The sequence below is a fragment of the Schistocerca americana genome, chromosome 4 (genome assembly GCF_021461395.2).
Source record: "Schistocerca americana isolate TAMUIC-IGC-003095 chromosome 4, iqSchAmer2.1, whole genome shotgun sequence".
Classification (NCBI taxonomy): domain Eukaryota; kingdom Metazoa; phylum Arthropoda; class Insecta; order Orthoptera; family Acrididae; genus Schistocerca; species Schistocerca americana.
In genome coordinates, this window is record NC_060122.1 from 455253584 (window position 1) to 455276181 (window position 22598).

Sequence of the window (22598 nt, forward strand, 5' to 3'; positions counted from 1 at the left end):
ATGGAAACGCAATTAGATGGTTTCAGTTTTGGAAGTTTGATAATTCGTGAGGTAGAGACTGAAGTATTGCTCAGTCATTCGACTGATGAAAGTTAATCTTTACCATTCTCAATGCGACGGTATAGTAAGACGGATGTTAGACTTCAATTGAGTGATATTGGTTTATTGGACTTAGCCTTCGTACTGATAAACAGTTACAAAACTTGAGAGCAATGGATCAACGACAGAAAAACAATTCGTAGTCTTGAGTAGGACACAATAAAATGAAGACACGAAGAAAGACAAGTACGCTGATTAGTCAAAAGTTGTCGTCAGCGTCACAATTACTGAACTGAACATAAGATAATCGGTGTGCTTGTGTTGTAGGGACAAACAATTAATTACAGACAGAACATTAAAATTTGAGTCAAAAGATAAATCTTATGTCTCGCCTAACTCATTAAATAGACAATACAATGTGTATTAATGCAAGTTGATTGACTCTTTAAACATTTTAAGTGACTAAGTGAGTACATGAATAATGGACAGTGAAAAGTGATTAGTTTAAACTAGTATTTCGGCGTATTAAAAAAACATTTACTCTAACATAAGTTATCTCTGGAGTTACATCGGACCGGTGTTAATAACTGGACGTAGCAATGGCATAGCAACAGAATAGTAGACAGCAAAATTTCATCCTCGCTAGGTACGATGTGAAAAACGACCATAACGATGAAATCAAGAATCAAGATTTTATTTCATCACGGAACTAATCGGGCATAAAAATAAAATTAAATGATTGCAGTTAACCAGTTTGCACAAGCTTAGAAGAAGACTCTTGCGGACAGATAATAGAATATTTCTAAGCCATGCAAGGAGTTATGTTCTTACGAGAGTTATAGGTGCTGTTCCACGTCATACCGACGGGGACGAACTACGTTACAAGTCGTGTCTCATCCTGGTGAGCGAAGGAAGAGGGAAGGGACGTCAGTCTGTCCTTGCGAATGACATCATCAGTTTGCTGCAACATGTCTGGTGTAACAGTCATGGATGGTCTCCCTGACCTGTTGTAAATCATGGAGCTCCGCCAAACCATCTTCTGATGACCTGACCCTCCGTGCCCAGTGACTAAGTGTACTTCTGTTGACAACAGACGCTCTATAGACTTCGCACAAACATTCGTGAATATTCCCTATGCTTGCTTTCTCTGTGGCGAAAAATTCAATGACAGCACATAGCTTGTAATGTACATCACCAACAGACACCATTTTGAAACTGTCCTGCAGCTACACTATCTGTTTGAAGTGACGGAAACTTGACGCACTCACTCAGGAGACTTCAATTAATCCATATGTAACGTTTCATGTTTGTAGCATTGTTTTCGGCTGAGAAAAAACAACGTGGTGCATTATTTTCTGAGCAACCCTCATATAATGAACAATTAATTCTCCTCTATTTTGAAGGTTTATAAATGTAACACTAACAACAAATATTTACAAAAATACTAACTGTTCTTCACCACGAACAAAGCAAGGCCTAGCAGGGCCGTCACAGCGGAAGGGTTGGGGCGGCAACAATAATGGATACATGAAAACTTTGCTATTACTCACGATCTCCATCATTTTTGCAGGAAACTCACACATACTTAGATATGCCTTTTTCTTGACATTTTTCAACCACAATCTGAAAATAAAGTAATACAAAATTTAAAAAATTTATGTTACTAATTTTCACTATCAAACAAAATAAATATAGTTCCTAAATAGACATATTTCTAATAACAATAGCTTCCCTACATTTAATATAGAAACTCTCCCAACAATTTCATGAAAATATTAGTACAATAGACAGCATGTTATGCCAATTACTGCAAATGAAGCTGTTGTAATTACTAATGATTCTATTTACTGGAAGGCTTTCATCATGTAATCAAAAAATTTTAGTTTCTTTCTGGCCGAATTGTCATTAAGACTGACAGAACAGAATTCATTTGATACTTATTATTGTAACTGGCCCCTAACCACAGTACATCAGCCGCCAACATCAACCCCATGTCCTGCAGGTCAACTAGGGGCTGGGCCATAGGCATTTCCCCATCAGAGGCACCAGTTTCCTGCTACACTCTGCACGCACCAGTAGCGACACAGTAATTATGGAACAATTTTCTACATTTGTGATCATGTGGCTACACAGTTCTGTGCACAAAATTTAGTCACTGTTATCATCATCACGTGATTAGGTGCATACCAATCCACCTACTTTTACAGGCCATGACAAGGCTACCAACATCAAGATGGTTCTCCGCTCTGGGCAATTGCACCAGCCACCTGCCGCTCATCAGTCAGAGCCTCATGTCTATCTCAATGATAGTCGGTACTGTCGCATTCTTGGTGGCCACCAATGGTCAAGCAATCACTTCCATTGGCCCCCTGGCCTGCTGATGTCATCCCTGGTTCATTCACTGATCAAGCGCTCCTACCAGATGCCACCAACATTCTTGCCACCCATCAGCCTCACCATGTCCCATTCAGTTGTCGGTGATCGAGCTTTGCCACCATCTCTCAGCTACCGACACTGCCAGCCTTGCCAGGCACCAGCTGTGTCCCCTTGCTACAGCTTCAATCACTATTCTGGGCCCAGTCCAAATCTGGAAGTGTCTTCCATGCTATAATGTCAGGTGTTATATATTGTTCACCTTACACAATAAACCCTTGTATATGTCACTGGGAACTGTTGTTTACTTCCTTTCCCCTTGTCACTGTGCAAGGACATAAAAACTAATGACAAGATGTTCCAGCCCCAATGCAACTCATCAATTGCAGGTGTGGTTGTTTACTACAATTCAAGGTGCCTCACCTCATTTGCCACTGCTGTCCACCTCTTGGACATGATGCCTGTCATCCTACAGGCTGATGACATGGATTGCACCTAGCTCCTCGGCTGTCCTTGTCCAGCAACCCAAGAGATGTGGCTGTTCTGCTGGTGGATGCAATCTGTAAGGCCGCTGATGCCCAGAGTGTTCGGAGACACAGTCGCCCCACTGGCGACTCCTATGTGTGAGCTGTGCTCCCTTCAGTCACTGAAGCCTACTGTCCCAAAACACATGTCCTCCCTATGGTGGCCGCTGCTGGTTGAGCCATGCTACCACCTGTCACAGCGCCGGTGTCCCAGAGGCAGGAAGAAGTGTTTTGGTGCACATTGTTCAAAATGAAGTTCCACATGAGACAATCCCTATATGTTTCTTTGTTGACCTGACATCATCATCAATTGTGACAGCAGTACGCATAGGATCATCAAAATTAAACCATGGATTAATGGAAACATGCAGCCTGGTCTGATGCATCATGTTTCTTGTTACATTAAGTCGATGGTTGTGTCTCAGTATCCAGCTGAATGGCTGCTTAAAATGTGCACTGTGACACGAAGCCAGGCTTGCAGGAATGATATGAGAGACATTCACACGGGCTTCCATGGAACCTGTAGTAGTAATCGAAGACAACATCACAGCTGTGGACTACATGAACTCTGTTGTGGGCCTCCAGCAGCCCCTCATGCTTTGAGGTCTTCCCCGACAATGATGGCACCTATCAGCAGGATAGCTATCTGCGTCGCTAGGTTACAGTAGTTTGAGGAATGTAAGAGTAAACTAAGATTGATGCCTCAGCCACCAAATTCACCTGATCTAAACCTCTATAAGCATATCTGGGACGCTCTTGGGCACCAACTCCAAGCTCAAAAACAACCTGACCATAATTTACAATAATTCTGGGACCTGTGAACGAACTTCTGGTGAAACAAACCTCCAGAGATCTGACAAGGACTTGTTGAATCCATACCTTGCAAAATCGCTGCTGTTTAGCATTCCAGTAGTGGACCAACATACTATTAAGCAAGTGGTGATATTGCTTTGGCTCATCAGTTTACATTTGCATTCGCAAGGTACAAAAATACATAACACAGATATTTTGTTTCTACATAAGCAGAAATGTAGTCCATATTTTTTTGGTACGAATTCAGTTAACCTGCATCTTGTTTTGCTTGGTGCAGGTGTTTGTAAATGTTCAATTTTATCATTTTCAATGGTTACATTTTCCCCAGTGTGCTAAAAATGACAGTTCCAACAATACTCTCGTAAAATTTAGACAAAACAGAAAACATATAGTTTGCAGGCAAAGCACTACAGCATTCTATCAAAATGGAAACATAAAATAGTTCTTTGATTCATTCTCATCATTGTGTCATCCTCTACAGCAAACTCTCCAACATGTGGCCAAACACCACTTAATGACGAGGGGTTTGTGCAAATGACACTGCTGACATAAACGATGGCTGTCTTCTTTTCCAATTCCTAAAGTGACACTATAAATCACTGTTCAAGCACCAGTGATGGAGACTTGGCAATAATGATTTAATCTCTCAATTGGGCTCTATGACCTGGGCTCAGGATCTGCTGTAGGGCTGCATCAGGCTCTACAAACTGGACCTGCGCAGGCCCATTGTCTTGCCAAACACGCTCTTCACAGTGATTTTGGGGTGCCTTGCAATGCTGCACTGCCTGCTCTATGAGAGGCTCGTTGCCATGCAGTCAGCAACATTCGGGAAGCTCTACAAAATGTATTAAGAGTTGGTATCGGCCAGAAGTGCAGCACTATCAAGTATAAGTATTATCTAACAGATGTCGCTTGCATTTCTGTTATGTGAAACAATTATTTTGTCAGGTAGCAGACACACTGTTCATGCAGGAGAGGCTTGAGTTCCAAATGCAACTTGTTGAAAGGTCACTTGGAAAAATATACTACATTTCCTCTTAGCGAAGAAAAGTGGGTCACCCTTGCCACATGTCAGCCCCAACATGATTAGTGAGACAACACCTTCCTAGACATATTTCTTCCACTGAGAAGAAAGGTGCACCAACGAGACACTGTACAGCGTGATACACCAACAAAGGTGTCATGGAAAGAAAATAAGAAGGGAAATGTGTTTGTTGTGGAGAGTGTGATATTGGACTATGTGCAATACCTTGTATTGAATTGTACCACACACACACACACACAAAGAATTTTAAATAAATATTGCACACATGTAGTGTATACGCATTAATTCCTCCAATAAAATCATTCCTGACACTATCAAAATAAATTGCAAGTAATTTGCTTATTTTCATAATACACATTTTTGTTACCAAGAGCTGCAAATTGTTGATAAATTTCCATTGCAACAATCACTTGACCTAAGAAAAGTTCATTGAATTGTGGCAAATTACACTGTGCTGCAAGAAAGCCCCACAAGGCATGGTAATAACTACATGGGCAAGAATAGACAACAGTGTGCGTAAACCGCCACAGCAACATCACCACACAGCTGTGGTAGGTTACGATGGCAATGACCACTACTCGGTGCAAAAAACCAGCTGGGTCAAAGGGATTAACAATCTTGCACTCTGTTTCATCCATAGCAACCACAATGAACGTGGGCCTGTTGAAATGATTAGTGTGTGTTCTGATATGAATCAGCAATTGGTTCCTCCTTTACCAGGTTCTCTTCATTCACAATATAAACATCTCTGGGCTGAAACAGTTGTTAAGTACCAGATAAACCAATTTTCAGTTCTGCATCTACATTTTCCACATTTGATACAGTTTCTTAATGTTAGCAATATATTTCTGAAGAGTTCTTTCTTGCATGGCATCTGTCCATCGTCAAAGGATGACAGTGTAGTATAGTTGGTTCAGACTCTGCAACATCTGCTATGGCTGAAAAGTCCCATTCGAGAATGGCAGTCACTACTGCAGTTTGGGTACCTGAAATGTGAAAGACTTCTACCAGAGGCTGCTCTCCCCTTCCGTCTTGCCCTCTTCCTGATGTCTTCTTGCATGTGTTCGTTTTCTGCAAGTTCAACCCCATTGCGCAAAGCTTGTCGCCACTTGACGTGGTCACCAGCTGTATTTTCCCACTGACTTGGATTGATGCTGGCCTTGGTCAGATTTCTCTTGCAGACATCCTTGAAGTGAAGGTGTGATCTTCCTACTGACCTCACACACTCCTGAAGTTCTATGTACAGCACTTTTTTCATATTCGCTCAGACTCCATGTGCCTGACATGTCCCAGCCACCTTAGACGTTGGTGGCTCAGCAGTGCATGAATGCTGGTTGTGCTAGCGAGCCATAATACTTCGGTGTTGGGTACTTTATTCTTCCAAGAAATCTGAAGGATCCTCTGGAGACAACGGAGATAGAAGCTGTGCAGTCAGGATTCGTGTTTAGCAAGAGTTGTCCATGTTTCACAGCTATACAAGAGGGTGCTGATAACACGAGCATTATATACTTGCAATTTAGTTTTTAATGTGAGTGGTTCATTCTTCCATACTCTGTTTTTCAATCTACCCATGACAGCCGATGCTTTTGCAATTATGTTGATAATCTCAGTGTCCACAGACAACTTGCTACATATTATAGGTCCCAAATAGGTAAAATCATAAACTACCTGGAGAGGACTGCTGTCAATGCTGATGGATGGAAGGTTGGTGGTTCCCTGTGCCATGATCTTAGTCTTTTGGAGGTTGATGGTAAGACCAAATTTTCCACATGCATGTGATAACTTGTTGATTAGATACTGCAGCTCATTCTCGAGTTTGCTAGCAGAGCTGCATTATCTGCATGTAACAACGTGCGAATCATAATTGTATTCACTTAGGTCTTGGCCCTGAGACGGGCAATGTTGAAGAGATTTACGTCAAACCTTGTATGTAAATACACTACCTCCTCACAGTCTTCAAAAGCAAATCTCAGCAGAAGGGAAAAGAAAATGCCAAACAGAGTAGGAGCTAAAACACTCCCCTGCTTTACATTGCTATTTACAGGGAATGATTCCTATGTTTTGCCTTTGAAACAGACTGTTGCTTGCATTTTCTCATGGAAAGAGACAGTTATTCATAGTAGTTTAGGTGGGCATCCAATCTTCTGCAGCAACTTGGTGAGCACAATTCTGCTCGCTAAATCAAATGCTTTGACCTTGTCAAGTTGCTACAGACGATTGGATGCCCACCTAAACTACTATGAATAACTGTCTCTTTCCATGAGAAAATGCAAGCAACAGTCTGTTTCAACAGCAAAAAATAGGAATCATTCCCTGTAAATAGCTACATAAAGCAGGGGTGTGTGTTAGCTCCTACTCTGTTTGGCATTTTATTTTCCCTTCTGCTGAGATTTGCTTTTGAAGACTGTGAGGAGGTCGTGTATTGACATACAAGGTTTGACATAAATCTCTTCAACATTGTCCATCTCAGGGCCAAGACCTAAGTGAATACAACTGTGATTCGCGCATTGTTACATGCAGACAATGCAGCTCTGGTAGCAAACTCGAAGATGAGCTGCAGTATCTAATCAACAAGTTATCACATGCATGTGGAAAATTTGGTCTTACCGTCAGCCTCCAAAAGACTAAGATCATGGCACAGGGAACCACCAACCTTCCATCTATCAGCATTGAGAGCAATCCTCTCCAGATAGTTGATGATTTTACCTACTTGGTATCTATAATATGTAGGAAGTTGTCTGTGGACACTGAGATTATCAACATAATTGCAAAAGCATCAGCTGTCATGGGTAGATTGAAAAACAGAGTATGGAAGAATGAACTACTCACATTAAAAACTAAATTGCAAGCAATATGCAGTCCGCTGCTCACGGCACTTCTCTTGCAGTTGTCATAGAGAAAAAATCATATCCACAGTTGATCGGCCAGGTCTGAAGCCGCATTGTGATTCTGGGCAGATTCTAGATGCTAGGAATTACAATCGCATTAGGATGACCCTTGCATAAACCTTTCCAGCTACACTCAACAGTGAAATGCCTCAGTAATTGTTGCAATCACTTCTGTCTCCTTTCTGCTTATACAAAATAACAATCTTTCTATTTTGCATACTTAGTGGGACATAGCCTTCTTCCTAGATGGTTGTGAGAAGTGAATGTAGGTGCTTGAGAAGGACAGGCTTGTTATATTAATAATCTCTGCAGGGATCCCATCTTCATCTGGAGCCTTTCCATTAGCTAGACAATCTATTGATCTGCAGAGTTCTTCTACAGTGGGCATTGCATCAAGTTCTTCCATAACTGGCATTTGTTTGGTGGCATCAAGTGCATCCTTGCTTACTTCATTTTCAGCTGCATACAGCTCGAGGTAGCGTTCAACCCAGCACTCCATCTGTTTGCCTTCATCAGTAATAACTTCTCCTGTCTTCGTCTTCAAAGGAGCTGTTTTTCCGACAGTTGGACCATCTGCTTTCTTAATACCATCGTACATTGCCTCATTGGCTCCATAATTGCCAGCTTTCTGTATATCTGCACATAAATTTTGCCATAGTTATTTGTGCTGTGCCCTGTTCTTTGTTTCTCGCCAGTCATCCCGAGTTCTTCCATTTGGGTTTCTTTTATAAGCAAGCAGGGCTTTCTGTTTAGCCTCAATGACTGGTTCCATCTCCTACAAATTTTGCTCGTACCTGTCTTCGTTTATATTCTCTTTCATTCCATAGGCCAATATTACAGAGTTGTACATGGCGTCAGAAAATTGTGTTCATTTGTTATCAATATTCATTTCTGTTTGTGCATTTCTTGATAAAGCACTTTCAAAACTATTGGCAAATTCTTGTTTTCATTGCGAGGTATGAACATGATGTGTGTTGATCTGCAGTTGACCTCTCTGTTAAGCATGGCGATAGTTCTTAGGGTTGGTGCCAGTGATTAGAGCAGGGTTGTCTTCAGGTCACCTTGTGTTGATCTTTAAGTTGGTAATATGTATTTGTGATACACAGGCCATGAAAGCAGCACACTTCTAGCAGTCTCTGGCCATTGTCATTTATTTTTTCCACTGCATGATGACCCAGGCAAGTCAGCCACATGACATTATCTGACCCAACTTGAGAATTAAAGTCAGCTAGAATATATAGTGACTCTGAGCCAGGTACTTTGGCTATTCTGTTGTTGAGTAAATCATAAAACAAATCCTTCTATTCTACACTGGATGATAAGATGGGAGTGTACCCATTAAAGATGTTGATAGTTCCACTTGAAGAGCATACTTGTAACGTAAGAATCTGCTCTGTTCCACCAGATGGTGGCACAATACTGTTCAGGAGGGTGTTTTTAACCGCAAATCCTGTGGATTTTGGATGGGCTAGCAGAGATCGAGGCCATGATTTGAGTGGTTGAAGGATATGCTTTGAGGACAATTCCATCTATGTAATGCAGAGTTGCTGATATTTGGGGGAGGGGGGATAACACGAGTTGTGAAGCAGCCATTGAAATATGAGCATGTTGGCCTCAGCATTGTGTTACCGTTCAGTGGTTAATCTGCACTTTGCCAAAGTTTTAAGGTGGCCATTCATTCAGAAGAACCAGTGCATTTTGCAAATTGAGGACGAGGAGATTAACGTTTAACATCCCATTGACAATGAGATCATCAGAGATAGACCACAAGCTCAGATTAGGGAAGCATGAGGAAGTAAATGTGGTTATGCCCACATAAAAGAGCTAGTATATGACCTTACTCCATTCACAGGTTGTCTTGCTTCTGATGCAATAAGATATGTGTGTGTGACACAACTGGAATACTGTATGTTGGGTGGGAGCATCGGACAGGTCTTACACCTGTGTCTTCCACAGGGCTAGGGTCCATATTGCATGGGACTGGAAGTAAGTGTGTCATACAGAAGAACCAGTGCATTTTGCAAATTGAGGAGGAGGAGACTAGCGTTTAACATCCCGTCGACAATGAGATCATCAGAGATAGACCACAAGCTCAGATTAGGGAAGCACGAGGAAGTAAATCAGCCGCGCCCTTTCAAAGGAACCATCCCGGTATTTGAATGAAGCTATTCAGGGAAATCATGGAAAACTTAAATCAGTGTGCTAACCACTACACCACCTCGCCTGGTATTTTGTAGTCCGAGTGGACAATGCAGTTTGTGGGTGTGTATGATGTTACTCATTTCTGGGCACAATGGTAAGTAGTTGAAGCTTTGGTAAAGCATGTGGTTAACTTGTTGCAGTGTGGAGTGATCTTGAGTATTGTGGTGTTGTTCCTTTGGAGTTGGTTCACAAGTTTAGTCTGAGGACTGGGGGCATGTGTGAATATGACAAAGCAGAACTATTTGATGTGGAGGGTAACAGCTGACTGTGAAGACTTTAATAACACCTTCAGCATACTGACCACGGCATTGTTCCGACACTGCAGATGGGTGAATTACAGGGGATCACACTACATGGGAGACAGTATTTGCAAGACACAGTTACTTTGCAGTCCCCATTACCTAAAGCCAATCTCTCAAATTCAATCCCTCATCCAAAAACTGGAAGAGCACTCCCACAGTTATCCAGTTTTCTAATGTCCTACTCCCAGCTCAAAATACCACTGCCCAATAATATTAATCATACATCCTGTCAACCCTGTTAACCCCTCACAACAACCAGACACTGCCTTGTTGACCTCTTCCATCTGCCACATTCCCAAAAAATCCCTCTCAACACTCCACAAAATAAAGAATTCAAACAAACCCAAATTACTGTTGCAACCTATCTACAACAAATTTCCAATTCCACAGAATATTCAGCCCTATCCAAACGTATACCCTTCACCCACACTCAAATTCACACATGCTAGACTGGTCAAAGGCCTATTCTTCTTCTCATAAATCCTAAAATGGAGACATATTTTTTCCTCTGACCAAAACCAACCTGAAACAACCACTGAACACTGAACCTTCATTGAATTATGATCTGCTCCAACTCCTACCCAATAACGCTCTGGTACCATCCAGAGTTTTTGAACTTCCAACCTAGACTTACCATCCTTTTCTAGGTACCTTCCAAAAAAACAAAAACCTTTTGGCAAGTAATCCACAACACAGTAATCATATTCTCAGCAAATAAAGACTCTGCAACAGTTGTAATGAACCAAAGTGATTACCTGACAGAAGGTAACTGTCTTCGACTTACAACCCCTGCTGCATTAGCTCCAGTTCTTAAACAAATCCTTAAGCCCATCCCAGAACCACTCCCCCAAATCCATCTCCTCTTCAATCTAACTACCCTACATAACATACTTCCATCTCCTATATGCTCCCCAAAATCCAGAAACCTAACCCTCCTGGATGCCCCACTGTAACTAGTTACTATTGTAGTGCCCCCCGAATTTTACAAAAGTCTGGAGACACTTGTGTTCCAGCCATTTCGAACACGCGTTATTTTAAAGCAAGGCGTAAGGATGAGCATGGGATACTGCACCCATTTATTGTTTGTGCAGGTGAAACTGGAAGGGAGATGGCTGCAAAGAGTAATGTAGCATTGTATTGTTAAAAACAAATGGAGAGACTCGAAATAGTGACTGTTTATTAGACGTTGAATTGCTGTTGAGAGTACGTGGACTGGACGTGGATAGTCAGCCACGATAAAAGCTTATGTATTAATTGTGTTCAAAAATGTGTAATTAACTGATTCTGGGTGCCCGGTAATGTGTGGGCTTACGTCATAAAGTTTAGTTGTTTTTTTTGTACAAAGTGGAAATAAATATGTTCTGGTGCATTGAATGATATTCCAAGAGTAGCGTTTTTTTTAAATAAGAAGAGAGAGAGCAAGAGAGTGAAAATTTCCCCTTCCTAGTAGTGAAATCTTCGGAGAGGCGTCCGGTGCTAGCAGAAGACATCGGCGCTGCAAGAAAGCAGAACCAGCATTCTTCAACAAGTAAGTCCACGAAATCGCTTAAGCTGTATAGAGAGAGCTTAACATTACATCGGGCCACCGCACCATGTTCCCTCAGAATCTTGACTCTTGTTGATGAACACCTCCAGGCCATTACCTGCAATCCAGATTCCCATTTAAGAGACACAATCCAGATTCCCAATTGCCTTTCAGTTGTCACTACCTCATTACCACCTGGATCCCAACTCTTCCCTGCGATGCAACTTCCCTGCACAGCAATACCTGCCTCACCTAAGGCCTCGTAACTGTCCTATTGACTCCAAGTCCACAAATTCATTCTAATGTACACTAGACAAACTACATCCTTGCATGCAACTACTACTCCTTTGAAGGAACTATATATACATAAATCCACAGCACAACCAAGGGCCTCCACATGGTACCCTCCTTTGCCAACCTGTTTATGGGCCACCTACAGGAAATGTTCCTAGCCATCCAAAATCCTAAACTCCTTGTCTGGTTCTTGTACACTGATATCTTCATGATCTGAAAACAGGGCAAAAACACTATCTTAATTCCTCCACAGCCTCAACACCCTCCTCTCAGACAGTGCCACAGAAACATGTGTCCATATCAAAGCCTCTAACAAACAGCTCAATTTTAACACTACCATCCCTTCCATGTTAATAAGTTTGCCCCCATTGACTGACCACACATACATAGTTCATCTACAGTGATGAGCAATCTCTTGTGCTGTATGCTGAAGGTCTTAGTAAGGTCTTCACAGAAAGATGTTACCCTCCAAACCTAGTCCACAGACTGACCTCTCGTACCATATTCACATCATCCATGAAGCAGCTGTGAAGGAGTAAACTCCCTCAGTACCCAACACCACCCTACGCTGTAACAATTCTGCTGACATTTTGAGCACCTGTCATCACGTCCAGAAATGAGGAACATCCCACTCATAATTCTAACCACTCTCTGCCCAACTGATCTACACATACTTCCAACACACTCACGTAGCAAAACATGGACCACACAACCACCACGTCTTATTCTAATCTCGTCACAAGTGTATCCTACCCTATCATATGTAGGCTCACCTGTGAAAGCAATCATAACATATACCAACTCTGCTACAATTTTTGCACAGCCTTTTATGTGGACATGTACACTAACTATCCACCCAAATGCGTGGCCACTGCCAAAATGTGGCCAAGAATATTGTCTACTATCCAGTGGGGGAATAACTGGTGATGACAACATGCTCAACTTCTATGACTATTCTATTATTGGTACCATCTGGATCCCGACCTTATACATTGTTCTTACAACACATTCTTTCACTGACCTCTATCTTCAACAGTCTCTGTTCCATGCCCATCTCCAAACCTGTTCCCATGCCTGTCACTCCCCCCCCTCACTATACTTATTTTACAATCACACCTTCCTCTCTTCTGCAGCCTCCTTCTTCGTCTGTTCTATCTCCCCCTCACAATCCACTCCTCTACTTAACTGTGTATCCTACACACACCCCCTCGCATATGTCAAGAGTGCTCACCTCACCTGTTGCAGATCTAAAACACTGTACTTTCATCCTTGTGACCTTTACTCCTTCCATTAAGTCTATTCCATTTTGGACTTCCCATTCCATCTTTACTTATAAACTAGAATGAGGAATTAAAACACTATCAAGTTGTTAGCTTCTGATAATCACATTAAACTTCTGAAAAAACACAAAACTGTGTGGGTCTGCAAAACTGAAATACATCATTGTAATACATACAAAATAGTAACTTTCCTTTCTTGTGAATGTACAAAATTTTATGAGTAGGTAACAATTATGTGAAAGAAATATGTTTTTGTCATGCTTGTCTTGTAGTGTAAGGCCTGCTTTTAGCATGGAAACCATAAATCTTTCCCCACAAATCCTTTGAGAAGGCAGTCATAAAATCATAGTCTGCTGGCATTCCTTCCTCAGTGCCTTCCCATCACAACTACTTTCTGTGCTATTGACAGTCACAAAAATCTGCTATATTCCTCGTCCCCTTATAACTGCTTTTAGTGTAAGCAGGTACCAGGACGTGCCTACTGAATGCAGCCTGTGTTTCCTGCAGGAGGAGAAATCTGAGGTCTGGAAGAGAGAAACACACACACACACACACACACACACACACACACACACACACACACACACACACGCACAAAGAGAGCGAGAGATTATGCCTACCCAATGAGACAGTTAACAATAAGGGTAACCTGCCAAATCTCCAAATCTGGAGGATTGAACTCTCACTTTTTCAAATGAGATTCACACATCAAATCTTGAGACACCTTTTCAATGAATACGTCATCACAGGCAACTGCAACCATAGGTAAACATGGAATAATTAGCATGCAACTGATTTTCCACGCAAGCCAAGCACTCTGAGATGTACTGAGCAAGTGTTTAATTTCGCTTTTCGAAAGAAAACATAAGTATCATTATTATTTTACCTTAAGCAGTACAGCACTCATCAATCATCAAAAATAGTTGATAGGACAAAGCGTCACCACACTCAACATGAGCCCAGCAAGGAGCATCCCAACACAATAGGTGCCCAAGCGTTGGGCCCACAAAATTATCCCTATGTCAGATACAATGTACAGTTCTGTCTTCTGTGAGTTTGGTTGAATATACTTCCAAAACACCTTCTTACCTTTTGTTTATCTGTGTCTGAATGAACCTGCAAATTAGAACAATAATTGTCAGAACCAGACACACACAAAGATAGTATAACACACAAACAACACACATATCACATTGAAAGTAATACTTACCACCTACATAATACTTCACAGTATGTGAGTAATGTGTTACAAGTATGAAAACATAGGATTAAAGAGGTGATATCGAAATATCTTGAGCGCATATTTCAAGAAGTTCAGAATACCATGGAAATATTCTGTTATTATTCTACGACTAAACTTACAACTACAATTTGGAAAAAAAGTTATTTTTATACATAGTAGTAATTCATTATGCCCCAGTTCTCATGTGGTTGAAGGAATATTTGATGTTGATGTCAACTAACATGAAGGTATAGACATGAAATGAAAGGAGGTAAAGTGGCTGTGTATTCAAAGGTTGGTTTAAACACTATACTGCTTGGAATCTTATTTCCAAACTTTCACCAACTTGTGACAGAGTCACCAACTCAATTATAAGGAGAGGCAACAGTTTATCATGGAAGTTTATAAATGTCGCTATGATGTGCACATGTTGTGTATTAACATCTTTAGAACAAATATCATAGTGCTCTACTGTGAATGAAGTTGTTTGGTGTCCAATGCTTAACACTCACATAGTGGAATACAATAATCTGGTGGATGAGGAGATCCTTCTAGGCCCTAAAGGCACACTGATAAAACATAAGTCAATCAAGACAGAATGATACAGCCATCATATAAAACACCACTAAATAATACTGATGTTATGTCCTGGCAGTATCCATCTGAAACTAGGACATTGCCGGCCAGTTCTATGTTGGATGTTCACTTGTGTGTGATTCTGCCCACATCAGTTTGTTACAGATATGTGTGTGGCACTACAAAAACAATGATGATGGATTGAATACATAATTGCATTTTGAGTCTCCCATTTTTACCTAGGGATGAGACGTGTCAAGTTTATAACTTTAAGAAATTAGCTGCAATACTGCAGTAAACACTTTACATTCAGTAGATTTCACAGGTTATTGACCAATTGCAGTTCAAGATAGTGATGTAGTATTTTCCCACCAACAAAAGAACTCCACAAATGTTAAACATTTAATTACATAAAATATAATAATTTGAGAAGTAATCGATTTTTATTGATGGTATGTTTCTACAAGTATGATAACTCAAAATTTCTTTTTACAGATCTGATAAGCCTCGATATGTGCACCATTAGTGGCATAATAGACATCTAATCTGTATTCCACTTCTCCCCAAGCTTTTTGCAGAATTGCAGCCATAACATTTGCGATAGCTGCATGATTGTGAAGGCACAGATCTAATAGATAATTAACTGGTGCCTGGTACACTTGATTTTTGATAAACCCCCACAGAAAAAAATCAAGTGACATAATGACAGAGCGTCTAGGAACCCAAGCAATCAATGGATTATTTCTCCCAATCCAGTGATCTGGAAACTCAAGAGACAAGAAATCCTTCACAAAGTTCACCATCTTGTTGAAAGGTCATGTCATAAGAAAGAATGTATAGATTACTTTCACAGCAGCCTCTGGAGCCACATGCTTGGTGTGCTGGCCCGACATCAAAAGCAAAATCCCAGTTTACTGAAGCTGTTTGTCCCATTTCTTGATTGTCATGTAAGTGTGAACATTGTCAGTTACTTGCAGTCCATACTCACAAAGAAAACAAAGTCTGCTATGGACCCTGTATGGCTAGTGATGTGCATTTATGCTAAAAAAGCTGTCATGTGGATGTGCACATGGAATGAACTACCACAAGCAAACACAAGATCATTTCAAGTTACCATGCTTGTAGAAGCAAATTGATAATGAATATCTCAATTACCTCTCAAGTTGCTATACTTTATATTATCATATGTTTAACCTGAATATCCTGCATTCCTGTAATACACAATGCCATTAAGCAGAACTGTATATTATGCAGTGCATTAAACATTGCTAGTACTGCCACTGGAAAGGTGTTGTACAGTGCGGTTAATAGCTGATCTGGCTTGTTATGTACACTTGCTACTAGTCTTGTATTTGTGGATTTCCTGTATTACTGATAGAGCCTTTAATGAATGGTGCTTTGTAAGATCTACCGGCTGAAAATTCATGATTCTCATATTTTGGTAAACATGCATTTGCAGTGATGCAGTTCCCTCCTTTACGCGATAGTTCTTACTACAGCCCTTCAAAGTAACAACACATTTCCTTCAGAGTACTCCACAGCAAAATTCTATAATCCATTGGCTTAGTATATGTTTATGTTTCCTTTGGAATTAGAGAATTAGTACATTTCTACTTCCGGCAAGAACAGACAGGTAATTTCCCTGCCCTGCCCCCCCCCCCCCCTCTCCCCCCATAAAAATTAGCAGCCACAATGGCCTTCTCAGCGGCTTTTCTTCTTCCACAGAAAATCCACTCACACTTCTCCAAATTGATTTTATACTATTGATTTTTCACTCCCACCCTTGTTCTGTCTACTGAATGCAAAACCACAACTGTGTGTTACCAACTTAGAGGATTCACGAGAGTTGTTATTTCAGTGATTCTACCTGGCACCTGATTTTGAAGCAGGATTTAAAGGTTACCATGGCAATGTCACTGGTAAAAAAGCACTTGCTGAGCTAACACTTGCATTGTATCCTTTATCTCTGGCTAATGTTTTCAATGGTTTTATCATTTTAGTTATGTCACTGTACTTTCACATTTTAAATACCTGGAGGACCCTACCAGCTAGTAGAGTAGCATCTCAGTTACCACTGGACTAGCTCCTGATATAATTCTGCACAAGATGCTGCCAGCCTAGCCAATACTGCTTCTGACAAGACCATCATCACCAAGCCAACTCTGAGTCCTACCAGACTGTGCCTGCAGGACATGGATGCTTATTCATCCCAACTGCGGTGTGGATTTCATGACTCATTACGAATAGTGAGTTTGATACAACTGTTGATATTCCTGCCTAGTTGCTGCTGCCTCCCTTCCCATGTCTTGACCTCGACCTCCACGAGTTCCATTTGAACACAAACTGCCCAGGCCATGTCATCTTCATTGACATCCAGGCCACTTCATTTGTTGGCAGAAGTGGGATGGCACGAATGGAGGCAGCTCTTGTATCCTTCTGAGACCCACTACATTTGGTGTCACAACTGCTTCTGATGAACTGCTGAGCTACATTTGGTGGCAGAAGGGTCATATTACAGAAGAATTCAGGAATAATGGCACCAATGGTCATTTGAGGTTTCTCATTGCCTGACATCAGCAACAACCCAGATCAATGACAGCAGTTCCTTGGGAAGCAATGGAGCTGCAGAATGCAGCACATTGTTACCAGTGTCAGCCTGAACATATTTCTTTTGTTTGTGTCTTGTGTCTTTCTTCTTTCCCTTCCTTATGGTAGTTTGCCACAAGCCTACATGCTGAAAATAGATGTGACTTTATTCTGGGGAAAGAGGTCAAGGCATGAGGCCATGAAACATGTAATATGTAGTCAGTGAAATCTACCAGGCCATGCAGCTCCTTGTACAGAGTCCTATGACACTGTTAATGCAGGTGCATTGTGCCACACATGTAGAGAGATTGCTTGACTAAACTGTGAGAAGCCTTGGCTTCTGTGAAAAGATACACTTGTCAACAGTGGAATTGTCTTGTTGGGTAATATTAAGTTGAATTTGCCCAATGGACGTTGAAGTTGCACCAGAAAATATATTAGTTCCAAGTTGACAAAACCTAAAGGGGTCTACATTGGTTAATGTTCAGAGTGCCCAAGTTGTCTGTGTAGCTTTTCTTTCCTTTACTTTCTGAACTACATTCCTTTTACTTCAATCTACAATTCTTTTCTTCTGTTAGGTATGGAAAAGTATAAGGGAAAATTAAAATTAAATGTAAAAGGCTCAGTAATGATAATTTTATTCCTCTATCAGAATTAGAAATAAGAATTAACATCATCAGCATGCTAGCATTTATGGCAGGTGCTGCACAGTTACACCATTATCTTTACATATAATTTTTGACTTCACATCACATGACAGTTGGCTCAAAGCAGTGCACTAAGGAGCTGGACACATCCAAGATACCAAACTGGCATAACATGGTGTTATAGGCCATGGCACCATTAATTTACTGCAGTCAAAAAAGTCCCTTGACTACAGCTAATGTGACACTGGAAAAACCGAAGATGGGCATTGGAACCATTGTAGTGTGGGATGGAAGGAAGATTACAGTTTAACATCCTGTTAACAGTGTGATTATTAGAGAATGAGATAAAGCTTGGACTATGGGAGGATGGGGCAGGAAATTGGCTGTGCTCTTTCCAAAGGAACCATCCCAGCATTTGCCTGGAGTGATTTAAGCAAATCGAGGAAAACCTAAATCTGGATGGCTGGATGAGGACTTGGATGACCATTCTCCCAAATGCAAGTCCTGTGTGCTAACCACTGTGTCACGTCCCATGCTTGCATGGTATGTGTAAGGACAAAAAGAAAAGCTGTGAGAAGAGGAGTAATCTGAAAACTGCTCATGATGTAATTTTATGTACAAATATATGATTATGATTTAAGTGCCAGCTGTGTAATCGGTAAGGGAGCACAGGATCAAGCTATGGGAGTGCTTGTGACAAATGAAATGTGTCAGTCATTCTCACTGAGTACCACACACACATACACATACACACACACACACACACACACACACACACACACCACAAACACTACAATCACGTAGAGTATTAAATGACATTCGTGACCTGATCATGGATTTATTGGTAGAGGGGGATGCGGATTTGTTACACTGGAGTGATATTTACTGCTGTAAAAACAACTGCAGGCATACCTCAGGGAAATGAAATGGGACCCTTGCTGTTCATGGTCTAAATAGAGATCTTCACATTTACGATACTAGAAGAGACTATTATTATCATCTGGACAGACATAACACAAAAAGTGCAGACAACAGACTCTATTACATGGGAATCAAATTTTATAAAAACTTCCACAAAATTTAAAAAGCCAAAGTGTCTTGAAGATTTTTAATATGTAGTTCTTTTTTTTTCTGTAATTGAATTACGGAATTCAGAGGAGGAGAATACCTTTATTTACACAAGTAATCAAACTGTATAATTGTTTACCTTTATTGTTTGTAACTGTTTGTGTAAAGTTATGAGAGGAAGTGCGAAACATATCCACACTCCAAAACAAATCCTTGTATTAGTCTGTGCAGAATAAATAAATAAAAATAAAAGAATGATGTCTATTAAAGACCTTGCAGACTACATTAAATAGTGACCTCAGACTTTTCACGGATAATGCAATTATCTGCAATGAGGTACTACCTGAAAAAAGCTGCACAACAATTTCAGGGCTTCATACATTTCCAACTTTCTTTAACTGTTCAGAAACGTAAAGCAGTGCACTTCACAAAACACAGAAGGGTAGTATCATGTGAGGACAATAGCAGTGAGTCACAACAGGAATCAGCCAGCTCATATAAATAATTGAATATAAGAAATTGTAAGTGTACGGCACAGAATGATCACACAAGTTAATCGTAGGTAAAGCAGTTAGCATACCTTGGTGTGTCAGTAGGTTGCTAGTACAGTGCAGTCAGTACAGAAAAGGAGGCTGCTTACAAAACACTCACCGACGGGCAGCTGAAGATAGACCCCAACTAGCCTATGAAAAGCCTGCTTACGAAGTTACAAGAAGCAGTATTCAGTGAAGAATCTAGGAATACACCACTACCTCAAATATCACCTAAGCAAGAGACATGTAGAAAAGTTAAATGGAATGGAAGGAGGCCCTAGTACCTGGTACAATGGGAAGTATCCTCTTCCATGCACTTCACAGAGATTTGCTGAATATGGCTCTGGAGTAGAAGTAGATGCAAAAGTAGGTGCAGGAGCAGACTTTCTTCGCTGAGGAATAAGTTTTAACTTCTAATGCAACTGTGATTAATATAAAAGTTTGTAATAAACTGTATACGGGCAACATGTTTTCATTAACGGATGAGACTGATAAAATGTTCAGAACATCATTGAAAATATAGTAAGAAATGTAAGTCATTACACTACAAACAGAATTCAGGAGTACAACTGAGAATCAAATTAATACTGGTATCTGGCTTCTTAATCCAAATATCAAGAAGGCAACATGGTGACAGTGGTTTTAATGAACACTGTACTCAGCATTTTTGAATTTAGTGACACATAAGGATTCCTACCATCTGAGAGTTCATAAGGGAGCCATTTTATGGTGCCTACTGGTTAGTCTTGGCAGTATATCCATGAATGAAGAGGACATACAGACAGAAATGAATATAATCACGAAGGAAGTGATAGCAAATGGCCACAGTGAAAGAAGTATGGGCTAGTTTATGTGTAAAGAAGAAGATGATGATGATGATATGTTAATGTGCGTGCACAACAGCAAAGTCTTTAGCATAATAAGAATAAAAGAATGTGAAGATAGTGATAAGGAGGAGACAGACACAATGCCGTACTATGGAAAAAATATTGCAGAAAATTGCAAAAACTTCTAAACCAAGAGACTGTTCAAAATCATGAAGGACATATGTTTAAACTGGAAGAACACTAGAGCACTGTTAAGGCATAACACAAACCAAACAGAAACTGACAGAAACATAAGCAAACCAAAATCAGGTTGGGGTGTCATCATACTTATTCAACCACTTTACGGAAAATGCAATAAAAACTTTTATACAGAAAGCACCAGAAATAAACATAAATGGGAACATACACTGGTCAGATTTGTGCATCACACAAGAACATTTCCTTACACCAAAAGTAACATGGAGAATATGGCAAATAAGTGGTCAAATATTTAGAAAGAGTACCAGTTATGGGTTAATGTTAACAAGGGTAACATCGTCACAGTTACAAAATAAAAACAAAAAGTAGAAGCAAATATTAAAATTGGAATGAAAAAAATCAAGCAAGTCAACAAAATTTTATTACCTACATTCACTCATTAATGATAACGTGCTCCATGGGGTCAGAAGAATTGCTTTGGTTACAAGGGCATTTGTAGACAAGAAACAGTTTTTAACGAAGTTTTAAGCAATAAGAAAATGAAGTATTCTCACAAAACATACTCTGGACTATGTTACTACATGGTTGTGAAAGCTGGACTCTATTAAAGAATGATGTACAAATTAAGCAGTATTAAAAAGAAAAAGTGCACTGAAAGACATCAAAATAATTGGAAGAAGAAACTCATATTTCTTCATGTACATTGTAAGGCATACTAGCTTTCTTAAAAACATTTCCGAGTGCAAGATTCTTGGTAAGCAAGGAAGAAAAACAAGAAAGAATACCACGGAAGAACTGTTGTTGAGCATGGCATATCGAAAATACAAAGAAATGAAGAGAGGTACAGACACAAGAAGTGAATAGTTGTAGTGATAAGGCGTAATTTTCAGTAAATAATGATGAACAAAAGTTAATTGGATCTTCTGAATCAATAACTTTACTACATGCAGCTGTTGTAGAAAATGGGAATCAGAAAGAATAAATTTAATAAATGCAGCATATAAAAGGTACAATGTGTGGTGTCACCACCAGACACCACACTTGCTAGGCGGTAGCCTTTAAATCGGCCGTGGTCCGTTAGTATACGTCGGACCCGCGTGTCGCCACTATCAGTGATTGCAGACCGAACGCTGCCACACAGCAAGTCTAGAGAGACTCCCTAGCACTCACCCCAGTTGTACAGCCGACTTTGCTAGCGATGGTTCACTGTCTACAGACGCTCTCAATTGCAGAGACGACAGTTTAGCATAGCCTTCAGCTACGTCATTTGCTACGACCTAGCAAGGCGCCATATTCAGTTACTACGATTGTATTCTGAACAGATAATATTGTGAATCACGTACCGTCAAGAGCGACGTTCATCATTAATGGATTAAAGTTAAGTATCATACTAATTACGTCCGCTTTCTGAATTCTAATTCTTTGTCATGTTCCAGACCTCACGTCAGTATAGTTCTTCCCTCCTCACCCCAGCCTGCGTGAGCTAAAACGCGCGCATTTCGGCCTCCTCTAGTAACACGGTGTTGGCTCTTCTGCCAACACAACACAATGTTTGGCATGCAATGGCAAGTATATTGCGCATACTGAGAGAAGCTTTTTACATATAAATGACGAGCAAGAAGATACGTTTGAGCTACGTAATTATGACAAGTCAGG

At 40.5% G+C, this 22598-nt stretch overlaps 1 protein-coding gene across 2 annotated transcripts in view; it reads right to left on the reverse strand.

Moving 5' to 3' along the window:
* The window catches only part of LOC124613035 (GON-4-like protein), a 187593-nt gene that overhangs the window by 12028 nt on the left and 152967 nt on the right, over positions 1 to 22598 (reverse strand). Inside the window, exons 11-12 of one of the 2 annotated variants that reach the window (XM_047141604.1) lie at positions 14375 to 14401; positions 1489 to 1662 (exon numbers count right to left, since the gene is read on the reverse strand). In XM_047141604.1, coding sequence (XP_046997560.1) covers positions 1489 to 1662; positions 14375 to 14401 — 201 coding nt within the window. The remainder of the gene's footprint in view (positions 1 to 1488; positions 1663 to 14374; positions 14402 to 22598) is intronic. The other variant, XM_047141605.1, reaches the window with a different exon arrangement.